Below are 16,489 nucleotides of genomic sequence, written 5' to 3'. Positions count from 1 at the left end.
GATATCGTGGAGATCAAATTAGTGATTGTTCGATAGTCAATGTTGAGAGACGTGCTATTTCGCCATAAAGAATCCCGTTCATTAAACTACGCCTTGTCGGTGAACAAATTGCATTGGTAACAACGTGTTTGTGCAGTGATTTAGACGACAATTTCGGATGTAGATGTTCTTAAACGTTTATACACATGATATTTTTGATAAAATCCTTAGAATGAATAACCGTTGTGCAGTATTACTGGTTTATTCACTGTTCTTTGCAAAATCTCACTGTCTTAAAAACAAATACAATCAACGGTATGAAGTGAGAACATTACCGCCGCCACAGGATAATTTTTTTACGGAGGAATTCGAGACTGAGGAGGAGCGTTTCATTAACTTTGTAACGGTGCGTCCCGAATACTTCGAGATTAATCGTGCTCGGCCAATCATCGATTGGATTACCGGTGTGATTGGGGCACCCGTGTTCGCGAATGACGCTCCAGGACCGTCGCAAAATTGTACATCATGCAGTAAGTTCTAACGTAAAGGCATCAGAATGGCCTACACGGTTTGCGGATCTAATGCCTATTCTTTGACATAAAAAGACTGGAAAAAATGGACCTAAATATTATTCTACGAAGGTTTTCGTTGATGAGTTGCAAGTAAAATCAAACTAAATTAATTTAAAAAGGATCTCTAACAGCAAAGAATTGTAATATAAAGATTACTTAAAGCCAATCAAACCACTAATATATTTGCTTATGCGTTCAGGGTCCTAAATTGTGACAGTGACAGAAACGTAAGTAGATTACGAAGGAAAAAAAAACACAATGCAATACAAATAAATACTTTGCAAGACTTTCAGAGCTGATCTTGTGGATTTTTATGATGCTTATTCAGATTTTAGAATATTCTATTCGAAAATTCGTAATTTTTTGGTTGGTGTCCCAAAGCCCAACACGAAGAACTAAAATTAATGTTTTAAAAAAATGCGTTTTGAAATCCTTTGAATATTCATAAAAGAGTAGAGTGATAATCGGTATTGTAGCTACTCCAAAGAATTACCTGCTAATTTCTTGATTAGAATTAATCAAAAACAAATTTGTGAATTTTCTTTCCAGAGTGTGGATCTCCCGCACCGAAGAATGAACGAATAGTTGGTGGTTCACCGGTGGAGGACGATCAGTTTCCGTGGATGGCCGCCATCTACTACAATAATCGCTTCAGTTGTGGCGGCTCTTTGATCACGGACCGGTACGTTCTAACAGCGGCGCACTGTACGACCAAACCGGAAAGAGCACTGTTTCGCGTGCAATTCGGAGTACATGAACGGACCAAACCTACCGATGGATCGGTGGAGCGCAGCATCAAGCGCATTCTAACGACCTGGTACAATGCGTTCAATAACAACAACGACATCGCCCTGTTGGAACTTACCTACCCGGTTGCAATCAGCGATCGTGTTTCTCCCATCTGTCTACCCCAACCTGCGGCAACGTACGAGGGCATCCGTGGCATAGTGACTGGTTGGGGACGGACAAAGACGGGTGGTGGACTTTCCGGTACGCTGCAGCAGACGGAGGTTCCGATCCTCTCGAATCGGGAGTGCCGCCGGGCAGGCTATTGGGCGTTTCAGATAACAAACAAAATGATCTGTGCTGGTTACCTCGAGGGTGGTAAGGACTCCTGCCAGGTAGGTCATGGGGGCCTCTTCATGTTGTCTGAGCTATTGCTGAAAATATTCCTTCCGCGTTCGCAGGGTGACAGCGGTGGTCCTTTGCAGGTGTTGAACGACGAGACAGATCGATACGAAATTGTGGGCTTGGTGTCGTGGGGCCGTGCTTGCGCCCAGAAGAACTTTCCAGGCGTCTACACGCGTGTGAATCAGTATCTAAATTGGATCAACCGTAATATAAAGGATTCATGTCTGTGCAGTTAGGATCATGCCAGAACGGCGACGAATTCTTTTGTTCATATATTTAAAACATCATGCACACAACTGTGTGCTACAACACTTCTTTTGGACGGATAATGCGGATCGGCAGTGCGTACATAATCAATGTGTGTTCAGAATTCTAGTGTGGCAATAAAAAAAACTAGTTTTTCTGTTTAAGAACCAGAAAAAGCCCACACATCAATTATACGTTAACACCTGGAATGCATGACTTAAGTATTTGCTCGCTAGATGCCCTGGAAGTATTTCTAAAATAGTCTAGCGATGAACAAGGCGGCAGCAGTGATGATCGCGGCAAACGAACTAATTGTAGATGCTGATCCGGGTAGATCAAGACATGCCACCGGTTGCGGGCTTAGATTTTTGCACAATGCGTGACGGAAGCTGCTCACCGATAGTTTCTGCAATTCCTCATCGTACGTCTGAAACGAAAGATCGATATTGAATAAATTGCGCTTGGAACGATCAGTTAATTATACAACCATACCTGCTTGAAGGCAACGGTGGGCACACTTTTTAGGGGCTGCTGAAGTTTGTTGGTCGCATCGCCATACTTTTTCAGCAGTATGCTTCCCTCGTTTTCGGCGGCACATTTCTCGATCGCGTCCGCCTGGTCGATTTTCACCTTCTCAGCACAAACCTTGAGCGGGAACGGGCCATCCTTGAACTGGGCTCGCTCCATCAGGCAGTTGACGTACTCGAGAGTGAGATTTTCACGGGACATTTCTGGCTGATACGAATTACCCTGGATGTGCTCGATGGCGCAGGCGTGCACCTTATTGCCGTAGCACTCGTTCTCACCGTGATGGCATTCGAAGGTGACGTCCGAGCCCTTGGTCGCGTACGAGGACTTGCCGAACGGCACCAAATGAAGTTCCATGTACTGTTTAAACTCCTTCGACGTGGCCACCGGGTACAGCTGGTCGTTGACAAACTTTGCACTATCCGGGCAGAGTGATTCGTAGTAAACGTAGACGGGCACCTGCATGTTGAACAAACAATTGTAGCATATCATTAAAATAGCCACCTCACTTCCATTCTGTCATCCGTTGTTGTGCAACCGATTGTATGCACATTTAAACGTCACCTTCCAGCAAGATACCTCCACTTAAATAAATGGTATAGCGTGCCAGGGGGTAGTGTATTTCTCATCGGTGATCATCATTTCGTTTCCCCCTAAAACTTTGCTTCAGCTCCCGTTTACGGTAACAACCGAAGGTGCTATAACATAGCAAAAAGTATACATGCCACATATTCATTGGTCTATGATCATACGTGCTAGTTCACTTAAATGACATTGGTCAGTCATACGAACACGCTGCCCGAGAAGAGCTCGTCATACTTGACTGATGTCATTTCTTCCAAAGTATTCTCTTTATCAAACATTAAACACCACAGTCAAGTATGATTATATAACACCGATCGCGTGGTAGATCGAGTACAACAAAGGAATTAATCAGCATTTAGTGCTGAATGATGAATAGTCTATGAATGTCAGTGGCTATCCTTCCAGCAGAAGATCATTTTTAAATATCATTTCGCCTTGATTCCAACTGTTCAAAACTCATTTGCATGCATGTTGCATCCTTCAGATGTTAAACACGGGTTAACAACGTGAACATAATAAAAACAAGTAAATAAGTAAGAAAAACAATACTCGTCCCCCGTTCAGGTTACATGGCCTAGAACCACAATAGGTATCAAAACAGTTTGGTTTGTTACCGACATGAACATCTTGTCGCTTAACAGATATTTTATATTTTATATCTATTTCTATATCGTTTTCAATGAAAAATAATTATAAATATCGAAATAATCCTTGAAAATTTTAAATTTATTTATTTAAACATCCTGTGATTGATTCTGCAAGAAACTGTTTTTTCAAGACAAATTTTCGATGGCAGAAGATATTCAGAGGTTATGGTTATGTTTAATGTTTTAAACAAGAAAATAACTGTGTTGTAACTATCAAAAACTAAATAAGAAAATCATAAATAGCATTTTTTTACTGTTAGAAAACAGTAAGACACATTTTGCCTGTTGGATAATTTCACAATCGTCAAGCCCATGGCTGTTGAAAAAATGGCAAACCAACCGTCATTGCATATTATCTCGATTATAGGTTGCATGATTCAAATGCCAGTTAGTATATCGGTATTTTTATTACTTGCTACAAAAAATACATCAGGGTGTTGTCACAGTGAATTTCCAGCATTCTTTGAGTTTCTTTTCTGGTCCACTACGTAACACGTGTTCAATCGATTGCCCCCAAGAAACAGTAACCTAAAAAATGGAACACCGTTTCCAGCACACCAATGGAGAACCCCTTTTCAGCTTTTGGTTTCTTGCCTCGCGGGTCATGGAAATAGAACAGAACAGCAATTGGCCGGCCACGGTTTTCGAGACCTTGGAGCACGCCGGGTGGATGATTAATGCAGTTTTTTCACGCTCTTTCCGTGTGCGGACGATGTCGTCAGGTAAATTTGCGACAACCTTCAGCTAACGGGTGGTATTTAAACGAAGAAAAGTGTTCGTGCAAAAAACGACATAATATTCGGCGCGGAAGGCTCTGAGGGACGCGGGTGGAGTTTTTGTTTGACCGCTATTCGACACTTTCAACAAGTGCGCCTTGGCATAACAAAGTTGGGGCATGCTAATGGACAAGGTTAATTATGACTACTGTTTTTTTAAACTATGGAAGAGTAATAAAAGTAAGGTACCATTCCGCGTGCAGAGCAAGTCACAATAGAAATAATATGGACGTTTTAGTTGATTTATAATTGTCCATTTCATATCCACAAGTCGTGGGATTTAAATGTTTGATTGAGCATAACGAACACGCTCGATTCTCCACACTTTATCATGGCGCGTCCGTCCAAATTAGCAGTCATGTGTTTTAACATTTTCCTGTGATAAGGTCGTTTCTCCCTTAATATTTTTCAACCGAAAAGAAATACTCTATGTACATACTTCTAGAAAAGGTTACTTTGACCGTGTAGTCATACAATTTGACCCAAGCGATTAAAGGAATGCATTCTAACGCGGCCAGCATAACAAATACATACAAAGCGCGAGGGAAGCAGACAGCATATTTCCACGCCGCTTGCGATCGTACCGGCCACACCTTAAATGGCGCGCCGCGTGTAAAGTACCCTCGGTTCAACCAACTTGATCGTACGTCGCTGTACTTTTTTTGGGCCCGGGCGTATGACCTCCTTCATAAGAAGCTAAGGTGTGTGATCATTCACGATCGTTCGACACGGTGGCGCTAATGAACGCGTTAACGCACTTACCCGCGACTGTCCGTAGCATGCGACAGCGAAAACACTCAGTAGAAGAAAGCTCTTGTACAGCATCTTGCCGGGATATGATGGAACAACAGTTTGCTGCAGGTTACACCTAAATGCGTCACTAACACTAACGAGTGAATTTCAAGCACAAGCTTTGAGGAGCTTCTGCCACAAACAGGTTATGATCGTACGTTGCCTCTTCCGAAAGCACTAGATCTACCAGATCCAAAGCGAAACCCCGAGCGACGCAAAGATAATACACCTTTCCCACTGGAAATGCCGCTTCTGACTGAACGAGTTGGAGCTGGTTGCACGGGATCTGACCATCGTTAGCCCACGGAACCGTTCAATGAGACAGGGTGTGTCGGTGGAAGCGCTGAGGGTTGTAAACCGGACGCTATGCATGACCCGTTTGCTTTACGTTCGCGAGAGCAGGCCAAACAACCCTGTAGCCTTTCTTTGTTTCGCTACATTCACAATTTACAGCAAGTTGCCCATCTCGCTTGGGAACATTCCGCCGCATAAGCCGGGGCGACCTGAAAGGCTCGTTATTTGCGTTTTTACAGCTTTCCTTGCTTCTTTTTTTATGGTTGTTTTCTATTAGTCATTTGTTGAGGGCAAAACATTGGTTAGAACATTGGAAAACAATTAACCAGAATGAGAAAAATGTTATCGATTAAGTGAAAGGTTCGTGTTGGATGATATGCTAATGTGTTATGTATTGTTTAAAATGCATATGTAAAAAATAACTTAAGTCATAATTTCTATTAAATAAATTATATAACATACTAAAATAGAACTTATGTAAACCGAATTTTAGTTGCCAACTACTTATCATATTTGCTACCAAACCTCAAAGCGAAGAATTTCGTTTTCTATTCACCTTCGCAGTCATCACGACATCAATAACAATTGGATTGGCGACAACGAGCTTAGTCATCGTTCTGTACTATTACAATCACGTGCAGGTGACTTATAACAATAATTTCTTAGTAGCTACACTTTTGATCGAATTTCACTCGAAATCACGTGTATTACACATTTTAAGTTCATCTTTGACTTCTATTAAATTTCGCTCTTTTTCGATTTCGACAAAAAGTTGGGCTAAACGAAACCGGTATTTGGAGGCTGAATCTCAAGTGCACACAGAACATTTTTTATGTATCAATTCGGGATTCTTTCAGAGCCGGTTTTGATAAACGGGCCCTGATCGTAACACGGTAGAAACGCTATGTAATCCACATATGAATTCTACTAAAGAATTAAGAACGCTTGATTCTACTTTTGCATTTCGAAGTTAATTCATATAAATTGTTTGAAATTCGTAAATAACATGCAGCAGAAAAATAAGAGCTAGGGGGAAATGCCAGTTTTGGTTTCATTAGTAAAGGGTCACAAACAAAATATTGCACTGATTGTATCGATCATATAATAATAAACTTGGTATGGTAATGTAGAGTAGCTATCGAAACATGCAATAAAATTCACATTTTCGATTTTATTGGATGTTTTCACTGACAAACTATCAATTACTGAACATACTTCTTGTCGCTTTGGCCCTTGTGTACCAGTTTTGGCTACACTAAAAAATGCATCTTTTATGTTTTTCGCGATTTAAATAATCTTTTAAATAATTCGGAAACATTATCTATTCTATTTACATTATCATTGTTAAATAAATAATAGAAATTTCGTGTCAGTCCAAACCAGATTTCCTTGCATAAAATATGGCCACTTTTTAAATCGAGAAAAAACATTTGTTTGAGCTCTAAAAAATCATGTAACGTTTTGATAATTCTTAACTTCACTTCTATTTCGATATAGATTGAACTTTATCGCAAAACCCCACAAAACTAGGATTCTATTATCCAAAAATACTGGTACATTCGATTCCAAACATGACATTAAACTAACATACATAAATCGATATTAACGCTATACAAAAGGTTAGGGCGCATTTTTATTTAAAATAGTGGTTATATGGGGGGCCCTTCCCATTATAGCCAAAATGCATTGGTCAAAATAGAATTCCTTGCTCTCGTTAATGCATTGCGCAAAATAGAGTCCCTAGTTTGTTTAACTCTTACAAAATTTATTTAACTAGAAAGTAAGCAAAAGAAAGCGACCAAAATGCATACAATCAACATAGATTTATTTAAAACATCGATCAAGTTATGTATTCGATCGCTATATAAACTGTTGCATATTTACACATTTGATCAAATAACACTCGACTCCTAGTCGCTTATCACAAGACCTTTGCTTCGCAAATCTGCTTTAGCTTCTTTGATTTGCTGCATCAACTCCTTCGCGGCTTCTTCGCAGTTGTTGAAGGTGAAAGTCCGGTATAAGACGACTGTTGCGGAATATACCTGTAAGAATAATGGAGATATCAGAATGTTGGTTTCTTTAACGGTAGAAATATGATTGTTTAAAGAATCTTACCCCGAACAAAACCAGCAGGAATAAAGGCGAAAGTTGTATTTCGAACATGTATTGCTCTAATACTTCGTGTTTCACTTGCCGCAGGATGATAGCAACGTAAACACTTAGAAAGCAGGCAGCTGCGACCAACCATTCTAACAGTTTCGTCATTTTTAACACCAAATCACCTCAAAATTCAGCTGGATGTTACTGCTGGCTGCGTTAAACTTGTTGTGTTAAAAATGCCAAATCCACCGCAGGCACGTATTTGTTTTCAATCATCAAACCAAGGTGGTTAGGTACCATCAGGTTTCATGCTAACCGTTTTCTTGTTTTTGTTATGTTGTTACCAAGATGACTGTATGAAAAGGTGAATTCATTTCGAAAAATTGCTTCGAATGTGTAGAAAAAAAATGAAATTAAAAAAGTCGTTGTCACTTCATTGAGTGCCAATAACTGAAAATAAGGTAAAAGAGTAAATGAGGCCCCGGCCGCCATGTTTTCGATCGTGGCTACACCTCTTGTGGACGTTTAAACTGAATGTATGCAATTGGTGATACATTAATTCGTTAAATTTAACCTACGAGTATTTGAACCGTAGTGTGTACCGTTAATTTCGGCTACGCAATCAACCTAGGGGTGCGGTATGAGGGGGGCCCACGGGCCCCCCTTATTTCTCAAAACTATAACAAACTCTCTTTTTCGGTAGACCTAGCGCAGTCCGCTCGCTTCGCTCGCTGCGGGCGCGCCGCCGTTTCCAAATCATTTCTTCGGCTAAACTCATTGTTTCATGCTGTCCATCATGTGTGGTATAGTTTACTTACTAGTAACTTAACATGTAAAAGTATATTAATCTACATTCAACCTCCACTGCGTGATTAGTTTAAACCGTTATGGTCTTTTAAGCGAACCGTTAGCGTTCAAAAATTCGAAACGAATGCATGTGTCGCGCTTTGCATAGCTTCAGGCGCTAAATGTGAACCAGCAGGAAGAGGAGAATCTAGCCCGGGGCCTCATTTACTCTTTTACCGAAAATAATTTAATAAAAAGCCTAGCAGTAGTTTGAAAAGTAAAAAAGCTATCATAGAAGCAAAATTTTAAATTGGAAAAATACATTCGAAATTTTCACGCATTTCTCACGACGGTTCGGCCTAATGCATGTCATAATTCAACTAGCAAATTAGACGTTTTAACAAAAAGTCGAAAACAAAAAAAATACAAAAATAATATGGCCACAAAACATAGGGGATGTTACCTCGTGTTTCGAACATACATAATCTTGGCACCCCACTGGAAAATTTGACCGCAGTTGATAGAAGAAAGGTTTATTTCTGCGACCGTAATTTTGACAGAAGGTTTAAAATTTGTTTTCAATCCACGTGCCTAGTCTTTGCTCAAAAGCTTTTTCCAAGGATTAGACTGACCAACCAGCATCCGTACATGCAGTATATTCATGGAGAACTTACTTACTTCGAACTGTGAACAAAGGAGCTTAGAAAAATCAAGAAATATTATACTTAATTACCGAAAAAAAAACGATTTTTTTGCTTGGAAATCAAACTTTTGTATCATTTTCGTGGTGTTAGCACAACGACCGATTATAAAGTACACAGCTACTATTATACTTCTTTCTTTACTTCTTTTTTTCTTCTTTTCCTACTTATCGGCGTAACGACCGCCTTCGGTCATGCTTGCCCGTTAAGGGCTTAATAGACTTGTACCCTTTACGTACGTAGTCCTCTCGTACAGGGGATAGTCCGGTTTTGGTAGGGATTCGAACCCTCGCTTTCGAGGGACCACATCGGCACTTGTGGACCGATTTTCTTACCAGCATAATCGTTCGGCTGTAGCGAACCCCCCATTATATTATTTCTTGTATTAATATTTCGACAATTGGTCAGAGACTAGATAAATTATCCTCAAGCTGGTAAGCAACTGAGGGCCGTTATAGCATTTTTTTCTGGGGCTCGACATCTCGACTGGTCGTGTCTACTACAAACATCCAAGCGTTCTTTACGGTAGATCCTAAAGACCTATGAATTATCCACTTTGGTGATGATCACACCATTTGGTGTTCCAAGTGGTAGGTTTAGTGAATCAACATCAAGATTCGATAGATTTCGCCCTTTCTAATTATTGTTTCAATTTAATGAACGACGATGGTAAATTTATTGTTTCACATGCACTTAGAGTAAATCTACGAGAATCAGAATGCGCAAGCATTGGATATCGATTAAAAGTTAAGTCGTATGATTTTTAGTAAATTTGGTAATATACCTTCTGTCATTTCAAAACATGTGTTTCTGGTTATTTTAAAAAAATTGTCAAGCATATTTCGTAAGGTAATGTAGTTGCTAATAGCTTTCACTATGCAAGCAGGTGAAGATAAAAAAGAAATTTGCTATCGCTCTAACCCGGATTCATTCAGGAAATCTCTATCATTTCGACAACATTATACAGCTCAGCTAGGGTTTTCAGATGTCAAGCTAGATTGTGATGGATCGCTTATCGATTTTCACCAGCCCATGCCAGACGATGACTAAATGGCAAAAACCTGGCTGGAAACATGATTGATAAACAGGAGATTCGATGCAAGACGTTTCGACCAAGATTATCGCTTGATAAACCAGAACGATCGACACGGAAACGCTACCAAGCGCCATATATAAGGCATAGGCTTCACTACTTCGCTATGTGTCCGGGAGTAAGTGTTCAGAACAACAAAATCAGTATGAAAAGTTTTATCGGATTTTTTATCGCCGCTACGATATGCAGCGTGGTCACGCTAGAAGTGGGTGAATAAATACGGCCAGTAGAGTTTTTTGTGTTAATAAAATTAGTTAATTTTGTTTTAGATTTCACCAAACGGAAGTTCGCGTATCGTTAATGGACCATATGCTGCCAAAGCCCCATACAACGCGTACGTGGTTTACGTTGACTCGGCCATGACTGGTTTCTTTGGAGGAGGGTCTTTGATTTCAGACCGTCACGTCCTAACGGCAGCCCAAAACATTGCTGGTTACGTACGATGGGAAGTGGGCCTTGGAAGTACTGTCTTCGGGCAACTTACGACACAGATCTCGACGCAGGCTATCGCGCATCCATCATTCAACATGGCTAACCGAGCAAACGACATCGGATTCATCGTACTTCCATCGCCGGTTGTATTTACCGAACTGGTGCAACCCATACAGCTTCCACTCCAGGGCCGTACCCTACCGTACGAGAATGAGGAAGGCATGGTAGTTGGTTTTGGATTCAACACCGTCAATGGTGAGTTAATTTTGGAACCCAATTCTCCAATTTCGCACATCGCCTTTATGATCTATAATTTCTGCAGGCCAAGTCCGTTCCGACTTTTTGAAGGTTGGATATCAGCGCGTTATTGGAGACTCCCGTTGCGTCGGAATCTTTCAGATCACCTTACCCAATCATTTCTGCGCCGAAGATACCCTTCAACGTTCTAACGTGTGCAACGGAGATCTCGGAGCGGCTTTCGCCGTTTCTGAGCGACGAGTAGAAACACTGGTTGGCATTGCATCGCTCATTACTCATAATTGCGATTCCATCAATCCGACTGGCTACACACGCGTATCACCTTATCGTCAATGGATTCGGGAAAATACTGGTGTGTGATGCATTCACGGTGGATGACGCATAGCTGAATCCGGCTGGATACACGCGCGTATCTGCTTATCGAAAATGGATTTTGAGATAATACTGGTTAGCTCTGCTAGTGACCAATCATAGAGAACTTGCTAGCGTTGCTTTCGGTCATAAATGACTCTATTTAACGGGCTTATGGAAGTTTTCAGATAGCAAGTTCAGTTGCACGAGAGACGACACCAAGTGAAGACATTATCTGGAGCAACAACACTAGTTTTTGAGCTGATTACATGTTTGATAGATAGTCCTAATAAATAAATATTTTCTACTAAAAGTCGTTGCGTTTGTTACGTTGGGGAAAAAAATCTCAAAAATAATATCCTCAAGAAGTCATTCGTCTTGAAAAAGTAGTATGCGTATTAACTCACCATTGACAAGTGAAAATTAAAGACAAGTGAAGTGGAGTGCTAGGCGACTCCATCGCGAGACTTTGGACATTGAGTGTTAAAAGAACCAAGCTGCAATTTGTGCTGCCGCTAGAATTGTAAGGTCCACGCATAGATAGAGAACAAGAAAGAAACGTGAAGTTTCCGTGTCCGGCTCGGTATTTCCTAAAAGTTGCCGGTCCTTAATGGCAAGACTGAAGACTGGCCCCACTTCTCATATATACGGCATCGATCATATATGGCATTCAATAAAGTTTGCGGATACACCAATAGTGAAAATTTGGTGCGTTTACAAGAACCGTGAGCTACGACAGGTGTAAGGGAGACCGCAACTCATTCTGAACAATCTGTCATAAAAAGTGCGCAATGTTAAGGCTCCAAAAGCGACGGAACTGACGAGGGAACTGACGGGCGAAGAACTCTGCGGGAATTTAGACGCAGCGTGGTTAAAATAACATCTTTTCAACCCACTACTTATGCAACAGGTAATAGACCAACTTCCTGATGTAGACAAGCACCCCGGTCGCGCAACAATTTATGGATTAATCTGTAAGATATTTCTTGAACGAAATAGTCGCGGGAGTTCTAGACAGTTCGCTAGAAATACACGAATACATGCCGGAGCATTCCATGCAGAAAGGTTGGCGTAAGAGGCAAGCAGTTACAAACCATCAGGCAGTGGAGCAAAGACCAGCGTTCGTAACAACTATGTGAGGAGAACCTCAACACTCACAAAGGAACATGCTTAAAGCCAATAAAATGTAACTTTAATGATTGTTTCCAAATTTATCACCCTATGCTGCACGGACAGGCACAATACACAGCAGTTAACGGATATAGAGCTCATGGTAATACACGCGAAAGTATGTTGTTTCCCGGAGTATCTGTGGACATTCATCTTCTTCTTCTTGGCGTAACTTGGCCTGCTCGTTAAGGGCTTACGAGACTTGTTTCCCTGTTGTAGTACGTGGATAGTCACTCCTCTCGTACCGGGGAGGGTCCGGTCTCGGTTGGGATTCGAACCCACGCCGTCGAGGTGGTGAGCCCCGGCGCTCATGGGCCGATTTTCTAACCGGCGCTACCGCTCGGCTGTCACGGACCCCCCCGATTCATCACGATGGTCGAAAACCAACCGAAATAAACGAAACGAACGTTATGTCTATCTGAAAAATATCCCTATGGAATCCTTCAAAGGCCCGTCTGAGATTATGGCAGGACAAAGATTGGTTGGGCAGTTGATGGCTGCACAAAATCCGGCACCACTAATATCAACCGAATAGGGTATCATCATCGAGTGATTTGTACGAGCTCATAGAAGAACAATACCAGTAACAAGAGTCCATAATACAATACCAGTTCACGAATCTGAATAACTCTTTGGTTCGTTTTCGAGATTCATGTTTCTTTTAATGAGAGATTCATGAGTCCCAAAGATTCATTAATGTTGATGTATTCCGACGAAAATATCTAGATCCACATTGTTCCTCTAGCTACGGTATATCCCATCACTAGTTGCCACATAGGTCGCGCATCGAAACAAACGTAACGTGCGTGACACGTGTCAGACAGGTTTTAGTACAGCAATTTGAAAAAACACGTTTGAAGAATCAGTTAGCGGATTGGATTAGATTATTTCACTGATGGATCTAGGAAAGTTTACTAACAAACTTCTCAAACAACCGAACCATTTCGTCTGAAAGTTACAATTTCACCTGGTGCAGTAGGTAATAGTTGAGAAGGTTGGTTTCGTTCGAAATGAATTTAGTACATCATTTAAAATTTATACGAAGCATTTGAATCGTTGCAAACACATAACAGTCTTTTTCGTAAAAGAAAAAAAATATTGTTGAAGTATAATACTATGTAGTACATGAAATATTTAACATACCGCGTGACTTTAGACCTTTAGTTTATAGATGACCATAAGGATACAAAGAAGGTAGTGATAGTTTCCATAAACTCTTCACTATCAGATTTCGTCATTATGAAAATCAAACCAGCTCTCTAACTCTCTAACACTTTTCAGGGCTCGGTTTTGCTGTGTGGTAGACTTAAAGCTCTAGAGCAGTGGGGCACATACACGGCTCAGTTGGTTGGAGCCCTGATGTTTTCAATCGATCGCGACATGCATGCAATAAATGTATTCTCTCTCAATACTTTTAGGAATAAAACTTACATGGTGAAACTAACATTTTCATTAACACATGGGTGTTAGTTTATTTTGCACTCAATCTTCCGTTACAACGGTGCTCGTTACACTCTACAGGAACTTTTAAAGCCTAGCACCTCCGGAATCTGTATGGCTTGTATTCTGAAATTGGTCTGATTGGTATTCAACGATCCGGTCATCACTTTCTGAAAGCGGCAAGTTAATACCCACAGCTCTTCAACGCCTTTGCGGTTTCGTACAATTTTCACCCCACTCGGAAACTGCAGCTTTTCGCTGTTCTGCGACACGATACGCATGTTCGCCGGATTGTACGGTGTGGTCGAGTCCCAGCAAGCAATTGCATTCTGACTCAGCAGCCCGAAGAACAAGTTCCCATTGCTATCCATCGCTTCCGCCACAGACTGCGAGGGGCGGATACCAATTGGACGGAACGCACGTGGTTGAGCTTCGACGTCCGCCTCCCACATCGTGTCGTTGTGCAGCACCGAAGCGCGTACTGCATTCTCCGTCACCGATGCAAGCGCATGGAAGTACAACAAGCGATCGCTGGATGGACGCCAGTTCGGATTTTGGCCGTAACCGGAGAACACCACATTATCGGACGGAATGCGTGGCGACAGTGCCATGGCAACGATGCCGTCCATGAGGTCGAAACTTTCGTTGGAAATGGTGAATGTGCCGTAGTCGGGGTTTGGGTACATCTGCTTGTTCGTTATGCGCCACGATTTACCACGCGCCATATCGTACACAATCATCGCCGACGCGGTGACATCCGACATGTAGACCTTCGTATTCTGGCAAGATCCGAGTGGAGAAGGATCCTGGACATCAACCAACTGGAGAAAAAAAAAGGAAAATTAGAAGGGCAACGAAAATAAAACTCCACCCAAGCGCAGGATGCACCACATTACCAGGTTCACCAACAGCGACAGTTCGCATACGAGCTGATCGGCAGGAATCTGGTAGCGATGGATGATTTGGTCCGTTTTCATGTCAAACACTACCAGCTGCGGAAGGCAGATACGGTTTTCACCAATCTTGCCAGTGTCCAGCACCCAGAGACGATTGCATTCATCGATCTGATTGGTGAGCAGATATTACCATCATAGCAGATTCAACAAACAACAGCTGCCTACGCTTACCTTCACTCGAAACACGGACACTATTCCTTGGCAATTGTTGCTTTCCGGTCGTTCCTGAATGGCAGCGTTCGGATAGGGCTCGATCAACGGTCCAGAAGCTCCCTGGGTGCGACTGACACGGCCCAGAGTGTAAGGAACACCGGTAACAAACCGCGGAATGGTCACAAACAGACGTGATCGGGCGGGATCTACGAAAAAGCGAATGGTAGATGCAATTACAGAATGCCGATGCCAACGGTACCAAAACCCCGACGAAACTCACTAGAATAATCGACATCCATGTCCAGCGGTATGCAGTTCTCTGGCACGTACCGCCCGGAGGCCAACGCCTCGTTACGGGCGTTTTCCGATGGAAACACGAAATCGGCTGCCTTCCACTCGATGACATCTTTCAACTGCTGCCCGAAGTATTGTGCCTCGAGCAGATGAATCGGCAGGACTAGCAGGATCAGCCACAGGGTAGCACCGTTTGCGCTGGTTGCCATCTTCAGGGTATACTTAGGTATGGAATCGGAAAAGTTGAACGTTTGTCAGTTAGCTGCAGAAGCCTTTCTTTTATTGCAGAAGCGAACGCGTGTTTCACTTGGAAGGGATCAACTGAAACTGGTTACACTACGGCCCGGTACGATGCCACTTATAGTTTTAGCAAAGGCTCTGCTGGTACTACTCTGCAAACAAGTTCATCGGAACAAAAAGGAGTGATAATGGAATCAGTTCCGAAAAAACAACACATTATGGCAATGAGAGAAATAAAAACATACAACTGAATTCGCTAACACGCACACGCAGCTGCAGGAGATTAGCCTATATTACGTAATACGTATTGGCCAGGCCCCTCAAGTGGTTCCTTCGGTGCGTTCAAGGTTAACCCATTCAGTGTATAAGAAGACAGTTTTCGAACGTCCTTGCGGCACCTTCCGAAACAAGTTTAGTCCTAAGGCCTGCCACGCGCCGCTCGCCATGCGTGGTTTGCTGGTGAGATAATTTATCATTGCGCGTGCCGTCCGTGAGCTTGAAAGCATGGGCATGTACCGTCATCCTGTCGATCAATCGCCCATTCAACCGCCCAACATGATGTGATTCATGCAGTCAAGTTGAACCACCCCGGCAAACGCGGAGAACCGATGCGAACGGAGCATTCTGACTGATAACACCAAATGGGAGGGAGAGCGCGATCGATCCCATCATTAACACCTAGCTCTACGCAACAACAGCTAGAGGGTCAACAAGTGTGTGCATCGAGGTGTGTAAAAGCTCGAGTGCGTGCCACGGAAGCCGAGCATAAGGCACGGGGCACGCAAAATTGGATGCGCTTCGCTGAACACGGTAGTGTTGAGTTTCCGTACGAAAAACCGTTTGCTTTAAATTCTGGCACACTTTCCACCCGGCAACCAGTTCGCATGGTACCAAGTTGGCAAGTCATTTCAACTAACCTACAACCCATACGAGTGAGTTGGAAAGAGTGCATCCGTGATAAG

At 42.3% G+C, this 16,489-nt stretch overlaps 5 protein-coding genes across 5 annotated transcripts; 2 read left to right on the top strand and 3 right to left on the bottom strand.

Annotated features, from left to right (window-relative positions):
* Positions 1–211: 211 nt before the first annotated feature.
* Positions 212–1,918, top strand: LOC131262846 (trypsin 3A1-like). Its single transcript, XM_058264932.1, has 3 exons — positions 212–509; positions 1,101–1,672; positions 1,739–1,918. The coding sequence occupies exons 1-3, from the start codon at positions 212–214 to the stop codon at positions 1,916–1,918; spliced, it is 1,050 nt and encodes a 349-aa protein (XP_058120915.1).
* A 2-nt stretch (positions 1,919–1,920) lies between these two features.
* Positions 1,921–5,428, bottom strand: LOC131259756 (GILT-like protein 1). Its single transcript, XM_058261334.1, has 4 exons — positions 5,415–5,428; positions 5,227–5,319; positions 2,421–2,915; positions 1,921–2,355 (listed from the first exon to the last, which is right to left on the bottom strand). The coding sequence occupies exons 2-4, from the start codon at positions 5,287–5,289 to the stop codon at positions 2,182–2,184; spliced, it is 732 nt and encodes a 243-aa protein (XP_058117317.1). The 5' UTR covers positions 5,290–5,319; positions 5,415–5,428; the 3' UTR covers positions 1,921–2,181.
* A 1,930-nt stretch (positions 5,429–7,358) lies between these two features.
* LOC131259758 (dolichol-phosphate mannosyltransferase subunit 3) lies at positions 7,359–7,912 on the bottom strand. Its single transcript, XM_058261335.1, has 2 exons — positions 7,669–7,912; positions 7,359–7,595 (listed from the first exon to the last, which is right to left on the bottom strand). The coding sequence occupies exons 1-2, from the start codon at positions 7,816–7,818 to the stop codon at positions 7,461–7,463; spliced, it is 285 nt and encodes a 94-aa protein (XP_058117318.1). The 5' UTR covers positions 7,819–7,912; the 3' UTR covers positions 7,359–7,460.
* Positions 7,913–10,339: 2,427 nt separating this feature from the next.
* LOC131262836 (collagenase-like) lies at positions 10,340–11,283 on the top strand. Its single transcript, XM_058264921.1, has 3 exons — positions 10,340–10,351; positions 10,503–10,920; positions 10,988–11,283. Exons 1-3 carry the CDS (start codon positions 10,340–10,342, stop codon positions 11,281–11,283), a joined length of 726 nt encoding a protein of 241 aa, XP_058120904.1.
* A 2,644-nt stretch (positions 11,284–13,927) lies between these two features.
* Positions 13,928–15,553, bottom strand: LOC131259689 (protein yellow-like). Its single transcript, XM_058261258.1, has 4 exons — positions 15,274–15,553; positions 15,012–15,199; positions 14,781–14,948; positions 13,928–14,705 (listed from the first exon to the last, which is right to left on the bottom strand). Exons 1-4 carry the CDS (start codon positions 15,494–15,496, stop codon positions 13,953–13,955), a joined length of 1,332 nt encoding a protein of 443 aa, XP_058117241.1. The 5' UTR covers positions 15,497–15,553; the 3' UTR covers positions 13,928–13,952.
* Between the last annotated feature and the right edge of the window lie 936 nt (positions 15,554–16,489).

Source organism: Anopheles coustani, chromosome 3 (genome assembly GCF_943734705.1).
Source record: "Anopheles coustani chromosome 3, idAnoCousDA_361_x.2, whole genome shotgun sequence".
Taxonomy (NCBI): Eukaryota; Metazoa; Arthropoda; class Insecta; order Diptera; family Culicidae; genus Anopheles; species Anopheles coustani.
Note: the sequence above shows the minus strand (reverse complement) of the source record. Positions and strands in the feature narration are given on the sequence as shown.

Coding starts and splice junctions, on each gene's coding strand:
- LOC131262846 (XM_058264932.1), top strand. CDS start 212: ATGAATAACCGTTGTGCAGTATTACTGGTTTATTCACTGTTCTTTGCA. Junction 510..1,100: donor GCAAAATTGTACATCATGCA/GTAAGTTCTAAC, acceptor TTTTCTTTCCAG/AGTGTGGATCTCCCGCACCG. Junction 1,673..1,738: donor GTGGTAAGGACTCCTGCCAG/GTAGGTCATGGG, acceptor CCGCGTTCGCAG/GGTGACAGCGGTGGTCCTTT.
- LOC131259756 (XM_058261334.1), bottom strand. CDS start 5,289: ATGCTGTACAAGAGCTTTCTTCTACTGAGTGTTTTCGCTGTCGCATGC. Junction 2,916..5,226: donor CATGCTACGGACAGTCGCGG/GTAAGTGCGTTA, acceptor TTCAACATGCAG/GTGCCCGTCTACGTTTACTA. Junction 2,356..2,420: donor CCACCGTTGCCTTCAAGCAG/GTATGGTTGTAT, acceptor CTTTCGTTTCAG/ACGTACGATGAGGAATTGCA.
- LOC131259758 (XM_058261335.1), bottom strand. CDS start 7,818: ATGACGAAACTGTTAGAATGGTTGGTCGCAGCTGCCTGCTTTCTAAGT. Junction 7,596..7,668: donor TCCTGCTGGTTTTGTTCGGG/GTAAGATTCTTT, acceptor TTATTCTTACAG/GTATATTCCGCAACAGTCGT.
- LOC131262836 (XM_058264921.1), top strand. Junction 10,921..10,987: donor TGGATTCAACACCGTCAATG/GTGAGTTAATTT, acceptor TAATTTCTGCAG/GCCAAGTCCGTTCCGACTTT.
- LOC131259689 (XM_058261258.1), bottom strand. CDS start 15,496: ATGGCAACCAGCGCAAACGGTGCTACCCTGTGGCTGATCCTGCTAGTC. Junction 15,200..15,273: donor CATGGATGTCGATTATTCTA/GTGAGTTTCGTC, acceptor GCTTTTTCGTAG/ATCCCGCCCGATCACGTCTG. Junction 14,949..15,011: donor TGTCCGTGTTTCGAGTGAAG/GTAAGCGTAGGC, acceptor CTCACCAATCAG/ATCGATGAATGCAATCGTCT.